Source organism: Nesoenas mayeri, assembly GCF_963082525.1.
Source record: "Nesoenas mayeri genome assembly, chromosome: 1".
In the NCBI taxonomy this organism is placed as follows: Eukaryota; Metazoa; Chordata; class Aves; order Columbiformes; family Columbidae; genus Nesoenas; species Nesoenas mayeri.
The window spans coordinates 32,328,941-32,346,934 of NC_137541.1; the positions used below are offsets into that span (position 1 = coordinate 32,328,941).

Below are 17,994 nucleotides of genomic sequence, written 5' to 3' on the forward strand. Positions count from 1 at the left end.
AATAAATTAAGAAGAGGTTCACACTGCTGTTAGATAATTCCACTTTTTGATGTAGGCATTCTGAGGGCAGCTAAGACCTTCTGAGAGATGTGGAAGCTGGGTGAAAGAATTAGAGTGCTTGAGACAAAGGATTCCTCCTACTCATGGGATACTACTTGCAGGAGAAGAATTCAGTCAGACAGACCTTTCTCCTGAGTTACTCATAAGTGACACCCAGATTCTACCCATAAATTACTAGTAAAAAAAGAGTAGCAAGAAAAAATGGGAAGTTTTATCCCTAAAGGGCTCCATGAGGCCAATTAGGCATTTAATTACTAATTGTTTGCAGAAAGTATTCTGAGATGTGACAGAATAAAACTGTACCATAGATTTTTATCTGCAGTGCTTACTGTTTAAATAGACAGGAATGTGGCAGAAGGGTAGGAGAAAGACTGGCAGCAAAACCTCAAGTGCTCACCTTGTTCCCTTCTACCATTTAAGACCGGCTGTTAGTGCTCAGCTCCCTGCACTTAGTTTCCAGCAGAATAAGGCCCTCACAGGCACACACAATCCCAGATGGATGCTATGCCTCAGCATTAGCTGAAGGTCTCCGGTCCTTTATTTTAGTTCCAAAAGATTCTACAGTGCACTAACTACTCGTCTTATAAATAAAAGGAAATTCAATAAACAAACAAAAGACATTTTGACCGCACTGTAAACTCTTTCTTGTTCTCTTGGGCACTTATTCAAAGTGCCTGTCCGTTTTCAATGGATTTCCAGCTGCTAAATAAATTATTACATTTATCATTGTAATTTTTTTTTGTCTGACTATGCTTTTTCACAGTGCATTAGTGTGAGCTAAAAATAACAGGCACTTGTTACAGTCTAATCTTTGGCCATTGAAAAAATGTCTATTTGCATAATAGATACTGCACAAGCCTAAATATGATGAGAAGAAGCTTTAAAGAAAGGTCACAAAACTTGGTTTTCTCATCACTTGTCCAGAACTGAAAATCTCACAGCAAAAGAACTCCACTCCTTGGGCATACCAGTGTATATATTATTCTCTTTTTAATTATCTTCAGACTGGGATTAACTCTGTCATGTTTAATATTGTTACATTTGATTATTTTCAGTGAGATTATAGTTCTGATTCACCAAGTGCTACCATTTGGACAGTCACATTGGAGTTGTTAGCAAGTGCAGCTCAGTTGGATTCCCAGGGTTTGATCCAGTGCTTGGTCAAGCCGTGATTTGCACAAGACACCTGTGTGTATTTGCTTCAGTAGGAACAGATTTGCACCTCAATTACATTAGTGCACTATCCGGTTTGCCATAAACTCTAACAAGACACCCAGTGCAACAGCCAGTGCCTCATAGAACCCCATGCCCCAACTGTGTTTCTGTTCCCCTGTCAGTTGTGTCTGACAGTGCATGATCACCTCTCAGATCAGCCTGTATTGTCTGAGATAGGGTACTCCAATTTCAGGTTCGCAGAGATTTGAAAAGAAAGTCATTTAATCGTTTGAGTTATCACACTGTGCTTGAGTTTAAAAGCAGTACTTATGACAAGATGCAAAATTTTTATGTTATGCTACACCTATTTTTATTCTAATAGAAATAGGATCAAGACACAGGAAATTTATATGACAACACAGTAAAGCCTTCAGGCTTTTTTTTTTACAGAGGCAGTGTATTGTTACAGTGCAGTTATACAAAGTACAATTGTTCATTGCAATTTGGAAGAACATCATGAGATAGAGTACTTGAAAATACAAGACTTTTTTTGTCCTATGTTTTTTCCTGAGGTTAAGAAATTATTCCTCATTATTTTTAATTAACTTTTTCTTTAGTATTGGATAAATCAACACAGCTTAAGTCATTTTCCTGTCAGATAGTAATCTGACAGGAATATAAAAAGAATATAAAGCTCATACTAAAACCATGTGATGTTACTTTTCTTTTACTAGAGTTCAGCAACACTAGCTTATATTTTCCCAAAGACTTTTTGTTACTATTTTTCTAAACTTTTGTCTTCCAGATTTAATCCTATCTTTCTGAAATCTTCTTTTACCATCACAATAAACTTGAGCACTATGCTTAAACAGTATCCACGGAAGGATGAAGTCAGATTCCACTTTTTCTTAATTTGTGTTTTCTCTAATTCTTTATATGCAGCTATCAATGTAGCTGCAAGCTGATTATTCCTCTCTTTTCGTGCTACAGAAGTCACATCTGGTTGTTCTATTAGTTGAAAGCATCCATATGGCCAGCAGATGCACATAAAAGGTATTTAATTAGTGGTGTAAGTTCACCTCACTAGACTTTTTTCAGGGATTTTATCTAGGTTAGGTGTAGGCTGGTTGTCTGTTGAAATTAGTATGATTGTGTGAAGTAGAATGATGCTTGCCTGGAGTAAATTTGGTCTGAATGAACAGAAGTAAGTACTTCATTCAAGTGTAGTTTTGTTTATCATCCGACTATCATCTTCTAAAACTTCCAGTACAGTTTCTGCTTTAACCTTGGTAAGCCCTTCATCACTTGACTCCAGGACTGAAGCTCTGTTTCACTATATGTAAAAGGTCACTTAAACTTCTGGCTCTACAGTTCTCCTACAGTTTTTTGTCTGAGTTCCATTGGCATTGCAAAATTAGAGATATATATTAAGTTCTGCTTAAAATAATATTTTTGCAGTTTAAGCTATCAACAATGATAAAAGCACCTCTTAATTTCACGTTGGTAAAGTTAAACTTGCTTAACAAAGATCAAAAAGTACATATTAACCCCCCAGCTCCCAAAGTGCTGCTACCATTTTTAGCCAGAGCATCATTAGACATAGTGATTTATATTTGTTAAAGTCTATATCCAAGCTATTTTTTTCTGCCTTATAGAAACACCAGGTATAATTTGTCCATATTCACATTCACATTTGAGTTGTAATGTTTTGGATTGTACCTAATGAGTAAAAGAGTCCAGAGGTTTAGCATCAGAGACGTGTCCTTTTGCCATTATTGTTGTTTTCCCTCATCTTAAGTAATTTGCAATCTCTTTATTGTTTCATCCATTAAAAATGTTAAATAGAATCAGGAATAAGGCCCTTTATAATAACTTGGAAGCCTATTAGTTAGTATGTGTACTGCATATAGTGCTGATGTCGTGCCATTCTCGTTCTCTCATTGAAATGTCAGTAGGTATCTGACCACATACCTTGAGGAGTTCATGTATACATCAGACCTGACCTCACCAAATGAACCTATTATCTCCGAAAGTGATATCAGAACAGTCTTCCAAAAACCGTGCTCTGTCAGCTTGTAGTATTGCTGGTTGTGCTTGTAGAAACAGAGGCACTAGTTAGGCCAAAACCACTACTAAGTCTGGTGAAAACTCTGACTTACAGTGTGTGTGTGGAGGGGGAGCTGCATGGCTGCACAGCCAGCGACACTGCCTTCCCTTTGGTTATTCCAATTCTTCTCCCTTTCACTTCTTTTAGTAATTAAGACCTAAACATGTCTTTTCCATATTTTTTGCGCATACTTGCTGTTAGCCTGAAAACCCTGTAATTATGTAGGACATCCTATTTATCCTTTAGATATTGTTACCTTGACTTCTAGTTCTATGAAATTTCCTCAGCATTTCAGAAGTTCTTAGGAAACAAATTTCATTATTAACATTGCTACCTATCACGTCTTACATTTATTTTTCTAATAATTCTTTGACCTGCCATTTAAAAATAGATGTTTAAGTTGCTGTGGTTTACTATCTTTTAATACTATTGATTTAATTGAAAGTATTTCAATGTTACCAAATGTGAAAGCACTGTTTATGGTTTCCAAATAAGCAATAGAAACATTTCTGCTGGTCCACATTCTTTTAGGCAATCCTGTTTTTTACATCTAGTAGTAAAGCAGTACTAGTATTTGCAATGACATTGTCTCTGATTAACTTAACATTCTTCCTAATGGATATATTTTTGCCTTTTTTTTTTCTAAGTTCTTAAATTATTTATCTCTTTAGTTAAACACTGCTGTCAGCTTCTGTTTTAATGTTTTAATGGGCTGCTTTCTCTTCTTTTAGACAGTAAGAAACAAGTTGGGGATGCAGATAATGATAATCTTAAGTGCTGTAGCAGAGAACGGGGTACCATAACCATGACGGTGAAATTTCAAAGGGGAAAATCTTTTGTTCCAAGGATGTTTTTTGCAGGTGTGCTGTATCTGGCCTAGGATTAAATTAACTTTCTTCATAGCAGCGATATTGTGCTGTGTTTTGTGCTTGTGGCTAAAAAAATGTTGAAAACACACCAATGTTGTGGCTATTGCGGAGAAGTGCTTGCATAGGCTCAAGGCTGCCTCTTTTTCCCACTCTGCCCACGCTCCTGCCAGTGAGTTGGCTGGGGTTGGGTAGGAATTTGGGAGGGGACATGGCCAGGACAGCTGACCCCAACTGACCAAAGGGACATTCCATGCCGTATGATGTCATGCTCAGCAATAATACTGGGCAGTGGAAAAGGGTGGGGTGGGGATTGGCTTCAAAGCCGGCTATCGGAGACTGACCAGGCATTGATCTGCGTGTGGGCCTTGGTGAGTGATTGCCTTAGCATCACAGTTTTTTGTTTTGTTGGGGCTTTTGTTTGCTTTGTTTGTTCGTTGTTGTTGTTTGTTTGCTGTGGTTTTTATTTTTTATCCTCCCTTATTACATTTTATTAATTCTCACTTGTTTTGCTTTGATTATTAATCCATCTTTATCTCAACCCATGAGTTTTCTCTCTTTTGTTTCCTATTGTCTCCCTTGTCCTGCTGGGGAAGGAGACAGGGGGAGTGAGCTCGCAGCTGTGTGGGTGCTTATCTGCTGGCCATGGTCAACACAACAGTGGGATGTGAGAAAAATACATTAGAAGCACAATTCTTGAGTAATGGGGTTTTGAGGTTTGAGGGAATTAAGTACTTTTTCCAAGCAGCAAGCCAGGGAAAAGGCATTTTCGCAACCACAGATGAACAGAGTGGGAGGACAGGCTGAGAGATCTTCGACTGTTTAACTTTGAGAAGAGGAGCCTCAAGGGAGAGGATCTTATCAATCTATCTAAAAACCTGATAGAAGGAGTAAAGAAGTTGAAGCCAGACTCTTCTCAGTACTATCCAGACAAGAAGCAATGGGCCCAAACTGAAACATTTAACATATGAAAAAACCTTTTCACTGTGAGGATAGTTGAACATTGGAATAGGTTGCCCAGAGAGGTTGTGCAGTCTCCAGCCTAGGTGACAATCAAAAGCCAACTGGACACAACTCTGCTCTAAGCAATGGGCTGGACTAGAGGATCTCCAGAGGTTGCTTCCAGCCTCAGCTATGATGTGATTCTATGAAATTTCATGGGTGTTATGTGATCCACAATTTCGTGGCTCAAGCAGACAAGCACATAGCCTCTATAGATAACTTGGAATACCAGAGGGCTTTCTGAGTTTAAGCTGAAGCTGTAGCTTGGTGTGTGTTCCTGTACCAGATAGAGTTGTCTGAGGCAGCAGAGTCTTGTCAGAGAATTTTCTGGTTCCAGACTAATGTGCAGAAGGCTGATTCCTCATATTTGAGTGTAAAATGATTCTACAGAAGTCGATACTGCCGTACAATGTATACACAGTTAGTTCAATACTCACAGCTCTGTGCTGGAAACTGTGTCAAAAGGTAGCCTTTACACAAATGCTCTTTTATAGTAGCAGTGCTAGTAAAATAGTTTCATTCACAAGTATTGAAACTAGCATTTCAAGATGACTCATTGTCCTGATTTAACCTATTTTTTAGGTTCAACCTACTGGTTTTACTGCTACCTTGTTCACTTGCTGACAATTTTGTCGATAAGAATTTGTTTATGTTCTTCTGTTACTGGCAGTTCCTGGTTTTTGTTGAGTGGGCCTGATCAGTCTTGTCTGCTTAGATTATTTGTTAATTGTTGCTATTCAGGTATGTACACCTTTTTATATGTAAGTGAAATATTACAGCAATGGCAATATGAAATCTGGGGAAGGTAGACGGTGCAGTTATGGTTTTGATTAACAGAAAAGTGGATGATTTTTTGTTTGATCTACTTGGTGGCTTCAAAAACTTGCTCGCTGATTTACTATCTGAAAAGTGTTCACAAACTCTCTGTAGTTGTAGCATGGGTTTCCGTCAGAGCCGAAGAGAATTTGGTTTTAGTGTGTAGGTGCATCAAGAGTGTGATCTCCTGTGGTAGGTGCTGCCTCCTTCTCTGTGGATTCTCATTTGTTAGACAGAAGGAGACTGATATCTGCAACTGTGGCGTTGCACGCAGAACTGTTGCATGAACAGGCAGTGCTGTATGCTGGATTTCTGTACTTTCTCATCACGCATGATAATTTTTGTCTCTGAATTTTAAATTCCTGTTTGCTGTAAATATAGCTTGGGGGGGAGGGGTAGCGTTAAATATTGAATGTTGCATCTCTACCTGAAACTGAGGGTCTCATAGGTTATTCTGCTGAGGAAGATAATGTGGATGTTCTGTCAGATCCTTTCAAGACAGTTATGTTTATTTACAAAAATATATAAAACCGTATTGATGTAAGTACAGAAGGGATACACAGGTCTTCATCTGGTGCTTTTTCTGCCTGTGCTGGTCTTCTATAACATGACTCAGCTAAAGACTCTTCCACATTTCTCAGTGGACATCAGCCACATTCCTCCGCACCTTGGCCTGAAGTAGTGAAATGTATACCCATGTTTTAAGTTTGATGCCATATTTGAGTTACCTGCTTCAATGGAATTCCAAGACTTTTCACAACAGTACATTGAGGCTATGTCTGGCAACTTCAAGTTGTTTTCACCTGTGTTAAGCAATGAGCAGAACTAGTATGTATTGCATTAAGACTTGGGCATGATGCAATGCTGAGAGCATCTTATAAACGTTTTCCTGGGATGTCAGCAATACCAGCACACTGGCACTAGGGACCACATCCATTGTAAAAAGGCTTTGGTTGGCAGTTTGGCTGAAGTGCAATGTCAACAGCTCTGTCAGGCTGCACAGAGGCATTTTGCCTGACACAGTGACAATACCGACTGTCTATGGACCCTGGTGACTGGCCATGGCCTCATGATAGCCCCTTCCCATGTAAGCAAGATAGGTATTGACCTCCCCTCCCTAAACATGAGGGTTTCCCCCTGAGTGATCTGGCTATTATTGCCAACCCCATGCATTTGCTTTGGGGTAATACCTGTCCAGATTTGACCCTGTATTTCCCATATTTGTGATTTTCTGGAGCTAATTTACTTAATGCTGGAGTCTGACCAGTGAGAACTGAGTATCACTCCAGTTCCGTTCACCTCCCCCGGCTGAACGACCCCTCGTGCCTCCCAGGCCACCATTTTCCAGGGTGAATAAAGACACCCGCGGGAACAACGCGCACGTTTCGCGTCCTTGCTGGCAGGCTCCGGGGGGGAGGGACAGGCAGGGAAAGCCACGGGCGCCGGGACCCTGCCGCAGCGGCACCGCCCGCCCCGCCGCGGCTGCAGCACTGCCGGGGCCGCCGCGACCGCGCTCCCTCTCTCGGCGCTCGCCCGCTGCCGGGAGCGGGGCGGAGAGGAGAGGAGGGGCCCCGCCACCGCCACAGCCACCGCCGCCGCCGCAGCCGCTCCCTCCCTCCCGCGGGGGGCGGGACTCCGCGGCAGCGCCAGCGCCGCTGTCAGCGCCCGAAGGGCTGGGGGCCGTGCCGGCCGCGGGCAGCTGCGGGGGGCGGCCGCCGCGCAGCGGAGCGGCACCTGGCCCGCTGCTGAGAGCCGCACCGCGGCAGTTGCGGAGCCGCGCCGCACAGCACCGCGCCCGCGGCGCCGGATCCCCCGTCACGGTGAGTGAGTGAGGCGGGAGCGGGGAGCGGGCAGCGGGCAGCGGGCAGCCCCGGCCCGGCGGCGCTGCGGGAACCCCGGGCTCTGTGTTTCTGTGCGGGGTAACGCGGCCGCGGGTCCCCAGGTGTGCGCCGGGGGCAGTGGGAAATGGGTCGATTTAACAGGTTGCGATGGGCGACTGATGCGCGGCTTTCTCGACATCCTCAGTTTTGGCATCGAGATAGTCAAGAGCAGGGTTTTTATCAGCGATTTCGCACCACTACTATTTCAAATATTGGCTTCTTATGCTATAAAATGCTTCCTGGGAAGCTGCGTCTTCAGTTGGGTGTCTAGTAACTCTCGTGTGTCCAACTGCTGCCAAAATGTCAGGACACAAGGTTGTTTATCTCCAGACCCATTCGGGCTTTAAGATGGTCCATACACGTAAGGAATGTCAAAACTTTTCTTCCCATTAACATAAAGGAAGGGGAACATGAAATAGATTTGGGCATTTTGATGGCTGTTTAATTTCCCAAAAGTGGTATCTTAGGCTACTGGGCCAATGACCGTTTCTTTAACTCACTTTATTAATGAAGTTTTCAACGGGTTCACACTTCCTTTTGAACTCTCTACTGTGTCTGTGGTTTGTTTTTGTGGTGTTTTGTTTTGTTTTTCGTTATTCATATGTAATTTATGCATAATAGGACAGATTTTTTTTTTTTAAATTTAATGAATGCATTGTCTGAATTTGCTAAGAGTTCTATTCTTTTGATGTAATGAGTACAGGTTTCTTTGTAATTTTACAAAAATAAATCGGATTATAGAGTTAAATAATTTTGAAAGGACTACCTAAAGAGAGGCATTGTAATTCAAGTTGTTTCTAAGTTTGCCAAGTGATACTTAGTCAGAAGTCCAAGAAGGGATGAGTAATTGATTAGGGGTTTTTAGTCTTTTGCTGCGAACTGAATTTAGGGTTTTTTTCTCCTGTAGGGCTTATGACATTTGCAAAAATCTGTGCTGTTCAGTTAAGTACACTGTATCCTTCAAGGATCATGCTGTAATAAACAAGCTATATTATTAGATACTCTTCCTTTTTTTTTCTTCCTACACTTTGTGTCTCTTGAATAATTGCAGTGTTCCACAACAAAAAGGCCTTGTATTTTTGTGCATACAAATTGGTTCAACAGGATGAAACAACTAATTTGTTGTGAATAAAAGAAAGAGAAATCAAATGGCAAACAAATGAAATGTTAACCGTGCTCAGTTGCATTTTTCTGTAGCTGTGGTTCATTAGTCGGTAAGTTTCAAAATACAGTTTCTGTATTCGTACAAAACAGTCTGTGCTCAGGGCATTTTTATTTTCTGATTTTGAAAATATACTTAATTATAGGTGTACTCCCTGAAGTCAGTGAAAACATCTCCACAGACTTGCCTGAGCTGCAGGGCTTAATTCTAGTAACTTTACAGTTGTGTTATTCCTTCATATAAACACAAGTTTCTCAAGTGCTGGAGTCTACGCTTGTAAGCTTCCAGGAGATGAGGCAGTGGAAGACCTGACTGGACTTATGGGAGTGTTCCATCCTTCTACGATAAGGAAAAATATTCAGTTTAGGCTTAGCATGAACATTTGTGAAATCTGTGTTGTAATTTTTTGGAATGTGTCCGGAAAGGCACTCTGAGTTTCATGTAGCTGCTCATGTTCTCACATGCTGTATTTTCATGCCCCATGTGGAGCAATACTTTAAAAGAGATAGCATAGAAATGTTTGAGACTGAAAATCCTCTGCTATAATGGATTTATGTTTATTGTTTCTACAGTGGAATGGGCAAAAATTTCAGTTTTTCTGTACCTGGATCTCACATTGTCTTTTGATTGAAACTTTCATTGCTAGTCAAGTGTTAAAAATGACTGGCGACAAGGTTACAGTGACTTGATTTTTGGAACATGCAGGTATCTCTTAAGCTCCAAGAATTCCAGGTATATATATAATATTGTGCTTTTGTGTCTTTACATACAGGCAAAGAACAGCCCTGAAATATCTGAGGATGGATAAAGACTTCCGCTACTACTTCCAGCACCCGTGGTCTCGCTTAGTTGTGGCTTACTTAGTGATCTTCTTTAACTTCTTAATATTCGCTGAGGACCCCGTATCTCACAGTCAGACAGAAGCCAATGTTATTGTTGTTGGTAATTGTTTCTCCTTCGTAACAAATAAATACCCCGAAGGAGGAGGCTGGAGATTTTTGAAGGTGTTTCTGTGGCTGCTCGCCATTCTCACAGGACTGATAGCTGGGAAATTTCTTTTCCATCAGCGCCTGTTTGGTAAGTTGCCTGATGCACATACTGGCTTCCTGATAATGGCTTTCTGACTCCCTCTTTTACCTTTCTACTCATTGCAGTTTTGTAAGCTTTGCTATTAATCGCTTCAACTGTTTAGAGCTGTATAGAACTCAGTGCATCAAAGCTTATGTCATCATGGAAATTAATGCCATGTCTACTTATGTGAGTGTAATTCACAATGATTTCTGTCAAAAAAGGCTAAAAGTAGGGAAAGCTGACATGTTTGAAATAGTTGAGAGGTCAGTGATTTTCAGTACCATAAAAAACACTTATTTGCATCTTCAGAGCGATTTTAAAATCTTATTATATAATTTTCTCAGCAATTAGAAGAAAATACATTGTTCCTTGGGGCGGCAACACTACATGTCTTGTCAAAAGGCACGCAAGTGGAAACAGAGTTTGTATTAGCAGAGCTGTGCTGAAGAGCTCCCACGTGAAAACAGGAATTCTAGAGAAGCAGGACCTGTCTGTCTCTTAGTACAAGAGTGAGTCAGTGAAATGGAAAGGTAGGAAATGGAAAAAAACATGACAGTAAACGCTTTCGTATACAAGATGTGACTAAACTCGGGAAATTACTGCACATGGACTGACTGAAAGGAATGGAATGACCCTGGCTTAAATTCTGAGACTGAGAACTTAGATGTAAATAGATATACAAAAATATCTGTAATTGTCTGAACTGAGTCATAGAAAATGTTGCATCTGAGGTCTGAAGGCTGTCTCTCAACTTTTAGAGATAAGTAGGAATAATGGAAAAGATTACTTCACTCCTGCCAGCTACACCGTTCCTTCAAACGTCTGATTCTGGGTGTGTCATTGCTGGTCTAGGTGGACTAGTCCTATGTTCTTACACTGGTAGGACTGCAGGATGAATGGTTACGGAACATCTGAAAGCACATGAGTAATAGGCCATTTCTGTAGTGTGTTTTGTTCTATTAAGATAGAGAGAGAGCCACTGTTGTTTTAATAAATCAGATGTAAAGCTGTTATATCAAGGACTGAACAAGCAAAGCCACGTTAAGATACTTCTCTTAATACAGACTTCTCTCAAAGCACTTATTCAGAAAAATAGTTGAGCATCTTGATGGCTGTTTGGTGGATATTTTACCTTAACCTAATGGTAAATGTAAAATGTCCTCATAAAGAGGACATTTTACCTTAGCTCCTGGGCTCTGGAACAAACACGATCACAATAATTCTGGCTTCCACAACTGAAGAATGATTTCATTAAATTGGAGAAGATTAGGGAAGAGTAATGAAACTGATGATAAAATTGGAAAATAAACACTATAGTGAAAGGATTGAGAGGATAAAGGGAAGATTAGAGGGTGACTTGCTTAAATTTGACTTGAAGGACAGAACCTTCAGTCCAGCAAATGTATTGCAAGGTCCAGCGCTTGGAAGTGGCAAATAGCCAGCACTTTTTTTTTTTAAAAACTGAAAGGGCAGGCAGTCGGTGGAACAAGGTGTCAAGAGATGCGAATTTTTCTTTTTGGGAATATGTTCTAATCTGACTACAGAGTACTTCTCTACCATCTGTCTAGGTAGGTTATTATGATAATTCCTTCTGGATTTTTAAGTGTATATCATAGATAGGATGCAGCTTAACATAAGTGTTAAAGTGGCTTGAATCAGCATTACTGGCAAAACCAGAAAGTCTGCCCAGCCTTCAGTGTCTGCTGCTCCATTCAGGAAACCAACAGGCAAGAGATTCCCACCCCTGATGGCAATGCTGGATTATGCATATTCATGGTTATGGTTTGGGTGACAAATATGGCTTTAGATACAATCTGATTTGAGGATATTTGCTGCATGTTGAGTTTCTGCCACAGTTTCAACGTCCTAACCGCAGACACACTATTTTAGTGCCTCCCTGGAGCCAGTGCTGCTGTTCCTGTCATGGAGCAGCGAGCCAGCTCAGGCAGCTGATCCCAAGGAAAACCAGTTGCTTCTGATGTTGTCTACAGCAGCTTCTTGAGCTGACATGATCGCTTGGGTGCCAGTGCCGATGCATCGGCCAAGGACTGTGCCGCCAAGATAGCCAGGGGCCACGGCAGCCCTACCTCGTCTTGACTTGAGTGCTGTGGGACTGACTGCACCCACACGGTGTGTCAGTGGGAATGTGTTGTCACTTGTGATACACTGCGAGCAGATGGCAGGCTGTGTGACTGGAGATCTGATTGTGTTACTGATGGATGTGGCCATGCTAGCTGTAAACTAGCTCGTGTGCATAGCAATTGCATTGATGAGATAATGACGTGGATTTACAGTTTGAGTGTGTCTCTGCTTCTCTAGAGGATTTGTACAGGATTTATACATTTGTACAGGATTTATACATTTGCTGAAATCTTCCCTGCCAGTTATTTGCACTGTTTTAATGTCTTCACTGCCTAGAAATTCCTCATTTTGTTGAGATCCTTATTAAGTATGTCCTCTGGATCTTCTAGCATCAAACACTTTATGAATTCACCCTTTGACTGTTTTTAATTTCCCTAGTCTATAAGTAGCTGCTGATTTTGTCCTTTCCCCCCCCCGCCCTGTTTTTTTCACCATGTATAATTGTTTGGAACCATTCTATTTTTAAACCCTTGTTCATTTATTTATATTTCTCTGCTAAACTCTGTTCATAAGGGAAAATGTGACTTGTTGTTTCTTATGGTTTGTGAATAACTTCCTGCAGTCAGGAAACCAAATAGCACCAGTCAATCTTCCCCTGTCAGATCTTGGCTCACAGTATATGCTGCAAATTGAAATTGAGAAGGATTAGTCTGCACATCTCACTTTAGATGAAGAGGAGTGGAAAGGATTTTCTTTCTCCATGCCCTTCCTGCTCTTCTGTCCCTTGTCTTCTGTATTTCTTGCTGCTGAGTTTGCATATGAACTAGAAAAATAGCGTAGCTAGAAGTACATTGCAATGCAGTTTACCATTTGTGACAGACACTGTCTGATAGCCATGACTGGCGTGACTGATAGAAATAACAGAATTAAGTTCAAGCACATTATATTTCTAAAAGTGGAAGGAGAAGTGCTGGAAACATCATTTAGGCTTCATCGCTCTGAGTTTATAGAGGGACAAGGGAGTAGTTAAACTATATTGTTGAGAAGTAGAGATTTCGACCAGAGGACAAGGTGAGATGTTTTCTGTTGGTAATATTCGTTACAACCTTTGAATAGTAACCTCTTGAGGGACTTCTTCAAGACCCTGCTCATGACTTAAAACAAGATTAGAAAACAATTACATTTCTTGCTCTTCAGCCAAGAAGTTACGCCATTTGATAAACATCTCCCATGATAAATATTTCCAAGGAAAACAGCATTTATCTAGTACATTCTTTATATTTTTTTATGGCATGTGGTCAGAAGAAAGAGGATTTTAAAATTGCCTTATGGCTGTTACCCACTATATTCTTTTGATTCATCACTAAGCATATCTTCTATTTGGTTTGGTACTGTGCTCTGCCATGCTTTTTATTTTGCAATGGAAAGAGAAAGGTCGTAGATGAATATTGGAAGTCTGGGGAAATAAAAAATAAAGATATATACCCCTGTTATTTTTTGTTCTGCATGAGAGTTACTTGAGGCAGGGAAAAGTGGCATCTTCTTTGCAGTTACTTAGAGATTTCTTGATTTATTTTCTGCTTTATTAAAAGCAGAAAGAGCTTGCAAACTGACCCCATTTGATAACACTGTGTATTCAGAAAATGCATTCAAATCTTAAATCCTGACTTAAAAGAAATTCTTGAATAAGCTCTTGCACATTTTTCATGTGGCTCTGGGGCACTGTCTGGAAAATGACACAGTATTTACTTTGTAGAAAGTGTATGTTTTTATTGTCACCTTCTCAGCAGATGCACAGTCTCAGTTCTGTACTCCAACCTCAGGCCCAAATTTGGAGTTCAGTGGGGAGTCTTTTGGTCCAAAGTTCAGGCTGTGTGTTTTGCAACAATATATATAAATATGATCTGTCATGTACATTTAAAAACATTTTTCACTTGCATAGACTTTTAGCAGTATGGATATATAGGCAGTATACTTGAAAAATAATGTCTCAATTTTCTCAGTCTAGCATCTTTGCTTTTCCTGTTTCCATATGTAATAATCCTTAGCTTGTGCTGCATATTAAATACATCATTTTTTAAGAACACACTTACTACAAAACCTGCATGTGTCTCCATGCCCATTTTTTGGATTCCAAGTGATTGTAAAAATGTATTAAAATCTGATTAAAAGCCTGTGATTACAGAGACTGGATTTTATTCAATGAGTGTGCCTGGATTTACATTTGTAAGTTCCTTTCTAAATGATGTGGATGGAATCTAAATACTTAATATGTTAGAACAAATTACAGAAAACAAGATATATAGAACTAAAGGCATATTTCTTAAAATAGGGGAATCATAATACTGCAATGAAATCTGAGCAGTTGAATAAATGTTGAATTTAATGGCTGATCTCTTACAAGTGTTCACAGTATGCAGTTTGTTTAGAATTAAATGATAATTTGAGCTTCATAGACACTGGAGTGAATGAATAAATAAAGGAGACATTAGAGGAATTGCATTGATCTGTGGGTACACAGTAACGTTGCACATATTTTAACGGACAGTAGTGCCATGCTGGGAGCAATTTCATGATAGACACTTTCAAACAGAACACCCACTGAGGAGCTGTTGTCCGAAAGGATCACTCATTTTGTCAAACACCTTCTCTGGGAGGCTCTGAAAGATTTTGCAAACCTGTTATAAACAGACTCTTCAATGTTTGCTTTTATGCTGAAAGTTAAATTGTGTATCAACTGAAGCAATAAGTATATGGAGATTGCAAGAGGAAATTAGGCAGAATGGGTTTTAGTCAGGATGATAGTGCACTACTTAAGAAAAGTGAATCTGTTAGGTGGCTAACAGACTTAGGATTAATTAATCCAGTAGTATATATATGATTAATTAGTATCCTTCTGTATTAGGAGTCATGTTAGTGTAAAATCTGAGCTGTGGTATTACTGCTAGTGTTGCTGTGGCATTTCATCTTCATAGTGGTGCCTGTGCAATAGCTAATGAACCAAATGCAATCTCTTTTGCAAAACAAAACAAAACCAAACAAAAACCAACCAAACAAACAAAACCAAAAAACCAAACGAAAGAGAGAGGTGTGATAGATTTTTGTTGGTTTTGTGATTTTTTGTTGTTTTTTTCAGCCAGATTGTTTCATGTTCTTGTTTGATTGTAGTTATATGAACAGTTGTGCCACCATCTGTAGAATGTAGACTCATAGAATGTCCTGAGAACTCCTGTCCCTGCATATGACAACCCCATACTTCACACCATGTGTCTGAGGGTGTTGTCCAGTCTCTTCTTGAACACTGTCAGGCTTGGGGCTGTGACACCTCCCTGGGGAGCCTGTTCCAGGGCTCCACCACCCTCTGGGTGAAGAACCTTTTCCTAATGTCCAACCTAAACCTCCCCAGGCACATCTTCCTGCCATTCCCTTGGGTTCTGCCAGTGGTCACTAAAGAGAAGAGATCAGCACCTGCCCTTCCTGCTCCCCTTGTGAGGAAGTTGTAGACCACAGTGAGGTGTCCCCTCAGTCTCCTCTTCTCCAGGCTGAACAAACCAAGTGACTTTAGCTGCTCCTCATACGGCTTCCTCTCCAAACCCGTCCTCAACTTCTTAGCCCGCCTCTGGACACTCTCCAGTAGCTTTATATTCTTTTTATCCTGTGGCACCCAGCCCTGCACACAGTGCTGCAGGTGAGGCCGCACCAGTGCAGAGCAGAGCGGGACAATCACCTCCCTGCCCAGCTGGCAACGCTGTGCTGGATGCACCCGGGACACAGTTGCCCTCTTGGCCGCCAGGGTGATAGCCTGGTTCTCCAGTTTGTCCACATCCCTCTGCAGGGCCTCTCTGCCCTGCAAGCGATGGGTGCATGGCAATACTTGGATAAAATTCTAACCTGACAGATAGAGCATATTCTTTTCTGTTGTCAGCTCTGCAACTTACATTACAATAAGATCTGTCACTTAATACCCAGCAACTTTGTTCCTGCTTTTTCTTTTCCATTGATGACTTCAGCCTGGTAGGAAGCAAATAATGCAATAGCTGGTAAAAAATACTGTCTTCAAGAGCCTGTTTGGTATGAATTTTAATAACAATTATCGAGTTAATGCTGTTGATGGCATTCAAGGTCTACTGTGATTTCTTCACAGTCAATTCACCTCTTTTGTTTCCAGTAAAATGTTGAAGCAATACAATGAGATTATTTTCGTCCTACAAAATGTGTGCCAAGGGGCCAATCTAACAGTTTGCTAATAATAACACAGAAATGACTGTGAGCAAGCATTTCTGAGAGCCAGAATCCTCAACAACAACAACAAAAGGCACATAGAAAAGGAGAAGCTCACAGCCAGCCACTGAAGGAGTGCAGGCTCATCAGATTCCAGCTCTGGCACATTGCCAGTAATTAACATGTCAGTTTAAAATATACATCATTCACGTGGGAGACCACAAGTGACCTTTCAAATATAAATGAAAAACATGCAAGTGACCTCCTAATTTCTTCTTTTACTCTTGTATTTTTAGAAGAGCTGTAACACCTACTGCTTCCTCTCTTCAGGCTCAATGAGAAGAATGCCATCTTCTGCTCTTAGCATTAGTTGTGGAAACAATCTCATACCATATTACCTTTGCATCGTAAATTATAGTGTTTAATTGGAGAGATACAGACAGTAGCTAGAACAAGATTATTCTCTCTTTGGTGAAAGCTTCGATTCTCCTGGAGATGGGTATCCCATTCCCCAAGGCACAGCGTGAGACTGTGAGAAGAGCTACATGTGTCAGATTATCCATAATGGGAAAGCTCTATAGAATATTTAGCATCCAGTGACTGAAAACTAAAAATAAGTTCATTGCTGCTTAATATTGATGAGTCAACTCTGTGTTTTGATCTTTTTGACGTGACTTCCAGATTTTTATTTCCATTTGAGACTGCGGTTGAGTTTGGAATGATGCCTGCCACTTACAGGAATAATACGTCTCCATTCCCTGATTTCCAGGAATAGAAGTGAGCTTATTCCTAGCTGAGGCAGCCTGATGGGCATAGTGCAGGTGCAACCTAGTGCAGGGGCAAATTGATTCTATCCTTATTCCATACAGTGAGGAGAGGGAGAGGGTATTCGCATGGAACATCACCTTGCCATGTGTCCAATGGAGAACCCGAAGGAGAACATGATCTCCTTGTTCATGCTATGCCCTTTCCAAGGTCCCCTTAGGCTGTCAGAGTGGCCTGAAGGTCCTTCAGGTACCAGGCAACATGTCCCTTTGTGAGATTCTGCTGGGACTCTAAGTCAGCCTGTGCATCTGCCTTATAAAGTCATATATTTCATTTTTTTTTGTGAAGAAATTGAGACCAGCCAAACAAAAATGTAACAACAATAACAACAACAAAAAAACCAAACCCACCACAACATTCTGGTGTTTAAAAACTTCTAATACATTATCAGGATTCAAGAACTATTTAGCAAATAGTAAGTGTGGTTTATACATTTCCTATAGATATTTTGCATATGGCAAAAGTTAAAAGAAAAAAAAAAAAGAAAATGTACTCACTAACCAGAATGACTTTTGAGGAGAAGGGATAGTAATTGTTCCCTACAAGACAGGTAGGGCAGTAACACGGTATTTCTAAATGTGATTCCTGAGGCAGACAAGGCACTTAACCTCTTCAGATGCTGGAGAAGAGTTTTCTGCTTTCTTCTTTCTGTTTTAGCCAAAAGGGGCAATGCCCCATTCCATGCTGGGTAGCCCCTGTCAGGGGATGGTAGGAACAGCAGAGACTTTTCTGCTTTGAGGATTCCCG

At 40.7% G+C, this 17,994-nt stretch overlaps 1 protein-coding gene across 1 annotated transcript in view; it reads left to right on the forward strand.

Annotated features, from left to right (window-relative positions):
* Positions 1 to 9,848: 9,848 nt before the first annotated feature.
* TMEM117 (transmembrane protein 117) overlaps positions 9,849 to 17,994 on the forward strand; it is a gene marked incomplete at both ends in the record, with an annotated part of 204,434 nt that continues 196,288 nt past the window's right edge. The window contains one exon of the mRNA XM_080357883.1: positions 9,849 to 10,125. Coding sequence (XP_080214009.1) covers positions 9,849 to 10,125 — 277 coding nt within the window. The remainder of the gene's footprint in view (positions 10,126 to 17,994) is intronic.